Raw genomic sequence first — 12,674 nt, 5'->3', positions numbered from 1 at the left:
AAACTCTTGACCCCCCTTCTGATGAAATTAATTTGAGTAATCAATTTGATTTGCTCACGGATGATGAGAATGATCCATCATCCAAGAAAATTTCTAGTAAACTTTCCCGGCTTAATGCCAAGAAAGAAAAGATTCCCCCTATTGTGATAACCACTACCGATTTCCATGCTCTTCGCATGGAACTTTTGAATTTCGTGAAAGTTAAGTTTTCACTACAAATTGGACGTCGGGGTGAATGCCGTGTATTGGCTGAAACCTTGGACGGATTTAAATGTCTTCTCAAGTATCTTACTGAGAAGAAGCACAAATTTTTTACTTACGACACCAAAACTGAACGTGTGTTCAAGGTTGTCATGAAAGGACTGCCCAGTGGTGAATCCCTGGATCAGATCAAAGATGAACTGGCAAAATTACTTGGAGTTGTGCCACTCCAAGTAATCAAAATGAAAATGAAATCCCGTCCTGGCGATTCGCGCAACGGGATTTCTAATGATTTTTATTTAGTTCACTTCAAGTCTAGTGAACTAAACAACCTTAAGGCCTTAGAAAAAGCTAGCCTTATGCTCCATGTCCGAGTGAAGTGGGAACACTTCAGGAAGACTGGAGGAAATTTCCAAAACCTCACCCAGTGCCGTAAGTGCCAGGGATGGGGTCACGGAACTAAAAATTGCTACATGCCACCTAAATGCATGAATTGTGGTGATTCCTCTCACGCAAAGGACGACTGTCCTGTGAAGGAAGATCCTAAGAAATTTAAATGTTCAAATTGTGGTGAAAACCACAAATCCAATTTTTGGGAATGTAAGACTCGCAAAGCGATCCTACAATCTCGTTCTAACCGTCAGGTAGGAAACGCTCCACGTTTCCGACCAGGTATAAATTCCTCTGCTGTTAACAACGGTCAGCGAGGAACAAATTCTACATTCGTACCCGTAGGTACAAATATCTCCCCTGCTTCAAATGTTTCATCTGAACCTACTTCCCTCGCTGCTAACAATGTTCAGCGAGTTAATGGAGCTACCTATGCTGCTATTGCAGCGGGTAGAAATCAAAATACTAACCAACGTTCTAACGGAAATTTTGACAATTTTGACTTAGGAAGCATTACTGCCCCTAAAATGGAATTTTTACAGAATTCATTAATTGACATGATTTCTGATATGCTTAAATCTAACTCCATGTTTGATGCTATTCAAACTGGAGTAAAATTTGCTAATAATATTGTCATGACTTTAAAATTCAGTAATGGATTTTAAAGCTTTAAACATTTTAAATTGGAACGCTCGATCTCTTAAAGATAATGAAGACGAGCTATTTAATTTTTTGAGAGTTCATAACGTGCATATTGCCGTTATAACTGAAACGTTCCTTAAACCTGACCATAAGGTTAAGAAGGACGCAAATTACTTGATTTATAGAAATGATCGTCTTGATGGACCCTGTGGTGGCGTTGCCATCATTATTCATAGACGAATCAAGCATAAAATTCTTTCTTCATTTGAAACCAAAGTTTTTGAAACTTTGGGAGTTTCTGTTGAAACAAAATTTGGACAACTTACGTTTATAGCTGCCTATTTGCCATTCCAATGCGTAGGCCAGCAAAAGAATTTTCTCAAGGGTGACCTTCAGAAACTTACCCGGCATAGGTCTAAATTCTTCATTATTGGTGATTTTAATGCAAAACACCGCTCATGGAATAATGCTCAAAGCAATTCCAATGGTAATATTCTGTTTGATGATTGTTCTGCAGGTTATTACACTATTCAATATCCAAACAGCCCAACATGCTTTTCTTCTGCAAGAAATCCCTCAACTATTGATTTGGTCTTAACTGATTCATGTCATCTTTGTAGCCAATTGGTTACCCATGCTGACTTCGGTTCTGATCACCTTCCAGTAACTTTTGAAATATCCCAAGAAATAATTTCCAATCCCAACAGCTTTACTTTCAATTACCATAGGGCTGATTGGGAGCAATATCGAACATTTATGGAATATAACTTCGATCCAAACATTCCTTTGCAAACCAAAGATGAAATTAATTATGCTCTTGAATCTCTGACTACTTCTATAGTTGAAGCAAGAGCTGCCTCAGTACCAAAATGCGAGGTTAAATTCGATTCAATTATAATAGACGATGATCTTCAGCTCTTGATCCGTCTTAAAAATGTCCGTAGGAGACAATTTCAAAGAACACGCGATCCTGCCATGAAAGTTATCTGGCGGGATTTGCAAAAACAAATTAAAAAGCGATTCTCTGCCCTGAGGAACAAAACTTTTGAAAATAATGTTTCTAAATTAGACCCGAGTTCCAAACCCTTTTGGAAACTCACAAAAATTTTGAAAAAACCTCAAAAGCCAATTCCAGCGCTTAAAGTAGGTGGTAAAATTTTGATCACAAATTTGGAAAAAGCTCAGAAACTTGCTAAGCAATTCGAGAGTTCCCATAATTTCAGTTTGGGTCTTACTAGTCCTATTGAGAATCAGGTTGCTCGGGATTTTCTGAATATTTTCTCTCGGGAAAATATTTTTGATGATTCCTGGGGGACTGATTTGGACGAAGTAAGGTCTATAACTAAAAAGTTTCAAAATATGAAAGCTCCAGGTGATGATGGAATTTTCTATATCCTCATCAAAAAACTCCCAGAGAGTACCTTGTCTTTCTTGGTAAAATTATTTAACAGATGTTTCCATTTGGCATACTTTCCTGATAAATGGAAAAATGCAAAAGTTGTTCCAATTTTGAAGCCGGATAAAAATCCAGCTGAAGCTTCTAGCTACCGTCCAATAAGTTTGCTTTCTTCAATAAGTAAACTTTTTGAAAAAATAATTTTGAATAGAATGATGCTTCACATCAATACGAACTCAATTTTTGCAGATGAGCAGTTTGGATTTCGCCATGGGCATTCAACTACTCATCAACTCTTAAGAGTTACCAATTTAATTCGTTCAAACAAATCTGAAGGCCACTCAACTGGAGTTGCTCTTCTAGACATAGAAAAAGCATTCGACAGTGTTTGGCATGAAGGTTTGATTGCTAAATTGAAAAAGTTTAATTTTCCACTTTACATTATGAAATTAGTTCAAAATTATTTAACTGACAGAACTCTGCAGGTAAATTATCAAAATTCCAAATCTAATCGACTACCTGTTAAAGCAGGAGTTCCTCAGGGTAGCATTCTTGGGCCTATATTGTATAACATTTTCACTTCGGACCTCCCTGATTTGCCTCAGGGTTGCCACAAATCTTTGTTCGCTGATGACACAGGCATTTCCGCTAAAGGAAGAAGTCTCCGTGTTATTTGCAGCAGACTTCAGAAAAGTTTAGATATTTTCTCTTCTTATTTACAAAAATGGAAGATTTCTCCCAACGCTTCCAAAACTCAACTTATAATATTTCCACATAAGCCCAGGGCTTCCTTTTTGAAACCTAGTAGTAGTCACATAGTCACTATGAACGGAGTTCCAATTTCCTGGTCAACCCAAGTGAAATATCTTGGATTAATACTTGACCATAAATTAACTTTTAAAGATCACATTGAGGGCATTCAAGCCAAATGTAACAAATATATAAAATGTTTGTATCCTCTTATAAACAGGAAATCCAAACTTTGCCTGACGAATAAACTTCTAATATTTAAACAAGTTTTTAGACCGGCCATGCTTTACGCTGTGCCAATATGGTCTAGTTGTTGCACTACCAGGAAAAAAGCACTTCAAAGGATTCAGAACAAAATTCTGAAAATGATTTTGAAGTTGCCTCCCTGGTACAGTACAACCGAAGTACATAGAATTTCGAATGTTGAGACTTTAGCACAAATGTCCAACAAAATAATTAATAATTTCCGGCAAAAATCGTTACAATCCTCAATTGCAACGATTAATTCCCTTTATACTTAGATAAGATTTAGTTTTAGTTATTTAGTTTTAAGCTATCAATTGTTATACTGACATGCAGGTTTAAAAAACCTGTTTAAAATACTGAATTGCCAAGACAGGAACAATGTAAAAATACTTAGATATATATCATAACAATTAAGGCTGGTAAGTTACTGTAGTAACTGGAGCACCTAGGTTAAAAATGAAATGTAATTTATTTTGAATTTGGAACAAATAGTTAAAAAAAAAAAAAAAAAAAAACGTTCAAAGTCATTGTTTACGTTTCGAGTTATACCCTTCTGACATGTTTCCCCAGAGTTGGTTGGAAATGCTATCTAGCAGTTTGATAACAATTTTGCAGCTTTGCTTACAACAATTTCGATCAGAAGTGCCGTTTCCGTAGTACAATTTTATGAAAAATTCCAAAGACGCCATTTTGAAAATATTACAAGATTAGAAATGGCCATATTTTAACAAACAATTGTGCCAAGTTTCATGCAATTCGGAGAAGGTCTAGTTTTTCCGATTAATCATTTGGCGTAGATCTGCTCAATACACTCTTTAAAATCCAGGCAAAGCACGGGCATCTTAAACCGCTACACTGCATTGTCAATGTAGTGGAAAATAGGTTAATGGAACCTGTACCTGCTGTGTTTTCCAGCCATGCCTCCATTTGTTGTCGTCGCGGTCGGCGGTAGTATCATGTCTAGTCCATTAGACGATCTGATTTCTCACTCGCTGGAAACGGAGAACTCCGACAATTTTCTTGTTCCAACACTGTTCTCTTGTGTATCCACCTACAATCAAAGGCAAAAGAAGCAATACGATGATGATGTCGGTGGGTAGCTTCTGCTGCCAGTGATGACGATGACGAAGTCGGCAATGGCTTGGAAAACGCACTAGAAAATAAATTGTTGACTCGCAAACCAAACCAAGCTTAGCCAGCTTCTAGCATTCTTATCGCCACGCCACGCCGGCAAAAACCAAAACACTACAGTAGTACCTAGTAGAGTGGTCCTGCATGCACGAGAAGGGTGCATTTCTCGTTTTTCCTTGCTGTTGATGATGTTGTTTTGAGTTTCCAAGTCTCGCAAAAGGATGCCAAAAGCACACGGACAATGAGACCGACTCAAATTTGAGTTTGGATTCATTTTCTTCACGCTCGAGAAGTTGTTTCGGGAAAATCGAGGAAAATCCACCTTTTGAAAAATTTAGTCCGATCCAACTCACTTTTGAGTCGATCTCATCGTCCGTGCCGAGCATGAGATCGAATCGGGGACTCCGCCCGGAAGAAACAACACTGTTTAAATGGAGGAGTAGAACACAAGAAGGAAAAACTTCACAAACTGTTTCCAAGAAGTCGTAGGAGAGGAATCGGGCGTTGTCATCTAACCGACCCCCCACCCCCGTTCCCATGTACTGAGTTGATGTCGCGTCCCATCGAAAGTGGAACTGGAAAGCACACAGTTTTATGATTTTATTTAACATAACTATTAAGCGTGTTGTCAAGAGAATTTTATAGGAAGAAGGGTTGAAAAACCCCGGAAGAAGAAATGGGAGGGAAAAAATATTTGCACGATAACACAGTTGTGCACTTTCCACTGCATTCGGTTTACCACGCACAGACAAACAGAGCTGACTTTCTTTTAATATTGAAACAGAAAATGAAACGGAATTGGGTTGTTTAGGGGTATTGAGGTAAATACATATTCGTTATCTACATTAAAAATGGAACTGAAATCCAAAATTTCATCAATTTTGGTACACTGGAACTATTTTAAATAAGTACGATTACATTAGCAAAAATCACCATTTTAGCGCCCCTTGGTGGGACTTTGTATGGGAGTGAGCTGTCAACGAATAGATTTATTGTCAACGATCAAAAATTTAAATCTTGATTTAAAAATCGAAATGAATGTCTACAGGATCGATAAAAATATGCTTGTGCTCAGAAAGCGAAGCTCTATCATATGATGTATAAAAATTGGTATATTTTTCGAAGTTAAACAACCCAATTGGGTTGTTTAACTTCGAAAAATATACCAATTTTTATACATCATATGATAGAGCTTCGCTTTCTGAGCACAAGCATATTTTTATCGATCCTGTAGACATTCATTTCGATTTTTAAATCAAGATTTAAATTTTTGATCGTTGACAATAAATCTATTCGTTGACAGCTCACTCCCATACAAAGTCCCACCAAGGGGCGCTAAAATGGTGATTTTTGCTAATGTAATCGTACTTATTTAAAATAGTTCCAGTGTACCAAAATTGATGAAATTTTGGATTTCAGTTCCATTTTTAATGTAGATAACGAATATGTATTTACCTCAATACCCCTAAACAACCCAATTGCTTTCCAAAAACGAATCGAAGTGAGCTAGAAAATGGTTAGCTTTTGCATAACTTTAGGCGTTTACTTCAAAATTGCCAGCAGATGTCGCCGCTGTATCTCTTCAATGGCATTTTCCATCTGCTTATCTAGGTTCGTTTACTCTTCCATGCAACAGAAAAGGAGGGACCGGAGTGCCTTTGACGGGTGGGTTTGTTGGGAAACCCTGAAAACTGTGCCACATACCGACTAACCACCCACCGCAGTCGTAGCCGGAGTTATTTGTTCTGCGGGGCTTCTACTTCTCCGGTGTTTGCGGTGCACAGGTCCGTGGAAAATGAAAACCATCAATCAATTAGATTGCGCCTTTAGTAGAATGAGCTCTTCACCAATGGGAATCGGAACGGAACATTAAAGAAATTAAGAACGATACGGAGAAGATTTGTTGAACTAATTCAGTTCTTCAATTGTTAGTGTAGGACGAGCTCTGTCTACATTGATTTTTTTTTGGCCCACCGTCGCAGAGTAATCTTCAATCTATTAGCCACTATTTCGACGCAAATTTATAGCATCGAATTAATTTTTAGCTCCTCTAATCCCAGGATCAAAGCGGTTATTAATTTTCTTCATCCTATTCACTGAACATCATTCCCGTAAATCACCTTCGCTTTGAAATGGCCTCCCCATTCTGCCAACATCATCAGCCAGAGTAGCAGTATTTCCCATCGCATAATTTACTGGACGGCCATTGAAAAGACAAGAAACAGCCGGCTGGAAGCTAAAGAACGGCCAGCTCCAACTGACCATTACCTACAACCAACCATACCAAAGTCCGTTGGGCTATCATCATTTGAGGCGTGACCAGGTCCGCCAGGACCAGGAAAGATGGGTGCACGTGACCAGAATATGATGACATCGGTTTCGGTCGTAAAATAGATTACTATTTGGTGGAAAAAGGAACGAGCCCATCGAACAAATGTCCTCCCCGCTCTCCATCTGCCATAGGAGATAATGATCACATTCAGCCGGAGAGAGGAAAGCAATTTGGTGCCTGGGACCATAACATTAAGATCAAATAGCAGACACACACACACACACACACATGGAACTCAAATTCGGTACTCACCCACGGGTTGTTCCCCTGCTGGTCAGCCCAGTAGCCTTCGCCGGCGTCGGCCCACTGCGATTCGAGTGGCAGTTCCGGTTCCGGTGGCCATATCGGTGGCTTCGGCGGTCGCGGGGTCGCCGGTTCCCCACGTGGGCACCACAACACCGACTGTGGGCAACCTATGTTGATGGTTTTCAGCAACCAAAACACGGACAGTTTATACAGACACAGATTGCTAGCTGTGGCGGCGGCAGCGGCGGCGGTGCTTCCGATGGGTGGTCAATCAACTGGCAACACTGGCTGAGGGCCGTGGCCGCCGTTTTCACCCCCCGCTGGATTACTACTGTTGGCGCAGTAACGCGTTCATGATGGTTCCAGCTTGAAGTAACCGGGTGCTGGAAGGGGTTTCAGTCCATCGGACATTTCCACTGCACTTGCACTTTTGCAGATGGTTTTGTTCTTCTCACTTTTTCACACTTTCTTCTCGGTTGATTCAGTCACATTTTCAATCAATTGCTGTAAACTAGTTGCGGTTAAATCATGATCTGAACTGATTTCTTGGTTGGTAGTTCCCCAGATTTTGAGAAATGCATCTTTCCTTGTTTAAAAACACATCAATTTGAAGGGCTCATTTGAAGAATCAAAGTGACGATTGACTCACAGGAGGCGAGTGGGTTAAAATGGCAATGACGTTTTGATATCTGTCAAATTGCATGACATTTTTTTTAGTACATCATCATTTTTGTAATGGTGGATATTAAAACTAGGTGTAGCATGACCAGTTTTGGCATTACTTTGATTCGCCATTTATGAATAGTATTCCCAGATCAGATTTAATAATGGCCGTAAGCTCCAACTCGGATTAACCTAAGAGGAAGAGGTGACAATTGGCTTCTTCCTCTTTTATTTCTATCTCTATCTCTATCTTTATCTATCTCTATCTCTATCTTACGCACATGAAATCGGCCGATCAGGAGCTGGTTCACGTTTGACAGAAAAGTGGTTCATTTTCGCCCCCGTATTGTCACCTCTTCTCTTAGGGATTAACTTTCAATACCGACCCTGTTTGGATGATCTGCTAAATGGTGGTTAAGAGTCGTGTTGATAAACTCTTATGTCGACAAAGTAGCCGGACATTCTTAATCGGGATTTAATCCGAGGATAATTGATGAATTTACGTTACGGTCGACCAGCAGATGGAAAATGATAATGACGTTTTGCTACCCGTCAAATCGTATGGAATATTTTTTAGTACATCATCAGTTTTGTAATTGCAAATCTGAAAACTAGGTGTCGCATGGCCAGTTTTACCTTTGCGTAAATTCATCAATACCGGTTGGAGCTTACCACCATAAATGATATTCATATGAATGGATTAACTCCAAAATGATCAAGTTATAATTCAAATTTTCGAAAATGGGCGGTTGTTGAGTAAAATCGAAGACAACATATCAAGAAGACTGGCAACTCTTCGATTTTCTCATACGACTGCTATGAGACCGACACAAGCGCGTCATCTCCCGCGCAAAGGTAAATGCTTCGAACGAATTTGGTAGCAAAGATTACAACCTCAGAAGATAGGTTTGTTGCCAGTTTTCTTGATTTGATGTCTTCAGTAAAATCCTAAAATTAAAATTTAATCTGAATCACTTTTTTTTTCTAGCCAAGATGGCAAGCTACACTGGAAACGAATCTAACTCAGACAGTGAGTCACTTTTACCACAGAGAACAGACGTCCAATTTCCTCCAGAAACTTGTATAAAGATAAGTGGGAACGTCGCCGTTATGTGGCACTAGCATTTCCTGATTTCCTCTATAAATTTTCCACTTTCGACCAATTTGACGGTAGTATCGATACATTTTCCGTTGAAAATTACCACTCGGCACTACCGGAACTAAGTCTAGTGTGAGTTGTGCAACGCCAGCGCCATTATGTTGCCAAAGAGGATTTTTAAGTGGGGAAATCGGTGTTGGTGGGGCTTAAGTTGAATAGGAATATTTACACTAGTGAAACTTGTATCTTAGAATAGTGCCAGAGAATTCCATTAAAGTTCAGGCAATTTCATATAAGTTAGGAGTATTTCATAAAAGATCGGGGAACATCATAGAAGTTCTGGGAAATTCATAGTAGATTATAGAACTTCATGTAAATCTTCACATAATATCATGAAAGCGGTTGCGTCTTTTACGTCAAACAGATATTCTGTCATATGATACCAAGCTGCTCAGAAATTATTCCAATGATCTTTAGGTGTTCTAAGATGTCCATGAAGTCCTCTTGATGTTTTTTTTTTCAATACTTCAGGTTGATCAGGTATTATTCTAAATATCTTCAACTATCCAACAATTGAAATCACGTTTATTAGATATTCTCTCATGAGACTAGGCTACTCTTCTGCATCCGAAGACCATCAGCTGATCAGAGATCCCCATCATAACCTCAGGCTTTTTCTAGACTTGAGGTTGATCAGGTATCATTCTGAACCCTAGCAGCACACTTGTCACTGAACAATTGTGGACACTTGTGTACAACTGATTCCGGTCACAATCAAGTATCAGCAACTTATTTCGATCGAAGTGTGCCGCTTGGGAAAATATCCACCTATCCAACTATCCAAATCACATGTTTCAGATATTCTCTTACATGATACCAGACAGCTCAGAAATTATTCCAAAGACCTTCATGTGTTTTAAGATTTCCATAGAGTCCTCTGGATATTTTTTCAAGACTACAGGATGATCAGGTATTAAAGGGTGTATTCGATAAAAATGGGACACACATATTTACTCACCAAAATTAAACCGATTATAGGATTTTCTTGAAATTTTCAGGGGATGAAAAACTACTAATGAGCTATGATGTACAAAATTAGTTTTATTCAATCTCGTCTCCCATTCCGAATGCCCGCACCTCCCTTTTCACTCCACCCATCAAATTTCGTAGCACTGATTTTCTCAGTTTTTTTTTTTTGTTTTTACCCAAATTTTCTTCAACTCCAGCTCTGTTTTAATAGTTTTGGGATGTTTGCGAAGTTCCGTCTTCATAATTACCTAGAAAAGTTACAGAAGATTTTCGGTGTGCCATTTTTATCGAATACACCCTTTATTCTGAAGATCTCAAACTGTCCCACAATTCAAAATCACATTTTTCAGATATTATCTCATGGTACCACGTAACTCATGGTGAGCAAGTATCATTCTAAAGATCCTTCAACTGTCCTACAATTTAAAACACGTCTCTCAGATATTCACCCCCGATACCAGGTCACTCATAAATTGCTCCAAAGACCAACAGGTGACAAGCGATCTCTATAAAATAATCTCCATAAATAATCAACAATCCAAATCGCAGCCCTAAGATATTTTCTCATACGATACCAAGCGACTCAGAAATTATTGCATAACCCTTCTTCGGAGATAGTACTTAGGATATTGTTTCAAATCTTTCGGTTGCTCAGGTACTATTTTGAAGACATCTGGATGATCAGGTACTATTCTGAAGATCCCAAGCTGATCAACAATTCAAATAATGTCTGTCAGATATTCTCCTAAGTTTTCCAAAGATCTTCAGCTGAACTTCTCTGGATATGTTTTCAATACTTTGATAAATTTTTCTGAAGATCTTCTACTATCCATTTAATTCAAAGTACGTCTCTGATATTCTCTTATGATACCAAGTTGCTCAGAAATTATTCCAAAGGCCATCCGGTGATCAGAGATCTTCATTAAATCATCAAGTTATTTCTTCAAGCCTTCAGGTTAAATAGGTACCATTCTGATGGTATCCAACAATTACAATTACGTCCCACATACCAAACACCTTCAGGTGATCAGGACGATCAAGTATTATTCTAAAGATTTTCAACTGCCCAACAATTCAAATCACGTCTCTTAGATATTCTCTCATGAACCCAGGATCATCAGGTGATCAGAGATCTCCAAAGCCTTCTCTCAGCTGTTGTCTTTGGTGCCGTCGAAAACCACATCACAAGTAGCTTCAATCCCATGTACTCCAGAGATCGCTGTTGCGTATAGACCTTGCTTGACCGCTGCCAGCATCGAAGCAGCATACCATTTCAGCATATCCGTATCGATGCTTAGCGCTTGCCTAATCTCCTTATTCGAATCAGTACCCATTAGAGTGGTGCAAAATATCAATTTTACACTCAATCGATTTCAAATCAGGTACTGGTAATTCTCCCAAAATTTGAGCTTATTTGGATGCGAACTCATACTGCACTGGCACTTTGAAGTTTATATAGGAATTACTATGGGAAAAGTGAACTTTTTGTTCTCATCGTTCTAGCCCTTCACAGTAGTAACATAGAGGTAACTCTAAGACTAGTAGGTCCCGAAGAAACGTGTTCAACTTTTAGCTCAGCTCTGGTACTATCTTCGGTCCCAAGCTAATCGATTCACCCCTCGAAACATAGGAAAATCCACTAACCCCTCATTTTATCTGTCAAACTTTCATAGCGAATCAAAACAAACATTGTGTAGTACTAGAATTTCGACTAGAATGGGATAAGTTAATCGATTTGCTTGGGACCAATAGGCTAGTCAAGTAGTGAGCCAATTTAAAATCGTTAGTTTCCACCGGGTAGTAATCTACGGAAAAGTTGGCTATCTGTACTAATGTGCAATTTTCCCAGCTGCAACTTTGCTGAAGACCGGATGTCATTTGAACGTCAGGATAACAAGTTATTAATTAATTAAGCAGGCGAGATAAACAGCTCAGTAGGTAACAATGGTGTGGTTGGTGCGGTGAATAGGGTAAAATATCATATGTAATTGCAAGATGCAGTGTTGCCTTGAAAGCAGTCGATAAATCATAACAGAAAGTTATCGGCTTCGAAATTAATTAATAACTAATTACCTTGAAGGCCAATCAAAAAGTGGTCTGGATCAAAGTTGTAGCTGATAAAATTTCACACAAGAGAAGATAAAAAGCTTTAATCATTATGGCGCAATACTAGCACCAATCCACATGCCACTGGAGCATTTCGTTTGTGTCGTAATTCGATCTGTCAAACGGGCGATCAGATCTGTCAAACGAGATGAGACGCAAACCAATATAAATTTCACGTGTGTTCGTGTCCTTGCTTACGATATGACGCAACCGGATGAGTAGATGGCGGTAATTTTTTTTTTTTATTTGATTTGTTTCCCGTCGATCTTGTTTTCCGTGCTGAGCACCAATGCTACCGACGCCAGGGAGGCAGCTCCCACACCTGGACCCTACCTATCGACCCATCAGCTCATGAACCGGGGACCAACGGATTTACTTTCCTTCCAAAGGAAGGCGTGTTTTGCCTCAGAACATCCCGGCGATGCCGACTGGGATTGAACCCA

General features: G+C 39.1%; 1 protein-coding gene across 1 annotated transcript in view; it reads right to left on the bottom strand.

Annotated features, from left to right (window-relative positions):
• LOC135698583 (uncharacterized) overlaps positions 1-7,601 on the bottom strand; it is a gene marked incomplete at its 5' end in the record, with an annotated part of 78,233 nt that extends 70,632 nt beyond the window's left edge. Inside the window, one exon of the mRNA XM_065218630.1 lies at positions 7,341-7,601. Within this exon, the coding sequence (XP_065074702.1) occupies positions 7,341-7,601 (261 nt within the window). The remainder of the gene's footprint in view (positions 1-7,340) is intronic.
• Positions 7,602-12,674: the final 5,073 nt, after the last annotated feature.

The sequence above is a fragment of the Ochlerotatus camptorhynchus genome, unplaced genomic scaffold (genome assembly GCF_037179485.1).
Source record: "Ochlerotatus camptorhynchus isolate MF236.1 unplaced genomic scaffold, CSIRO-AGI_Acam_v1.1 ptg000091l, whole genome shotgun sequence".
NCBI lineage: Eukaryota > Metazoa > Arthropoda > Insecta > Diptera > Culicidae > Ochlerotatus > Ochlerotatus camptorhynchus.
This window is presented reverse-complemented; position numbering and strand designations above follow the sequence as displayed.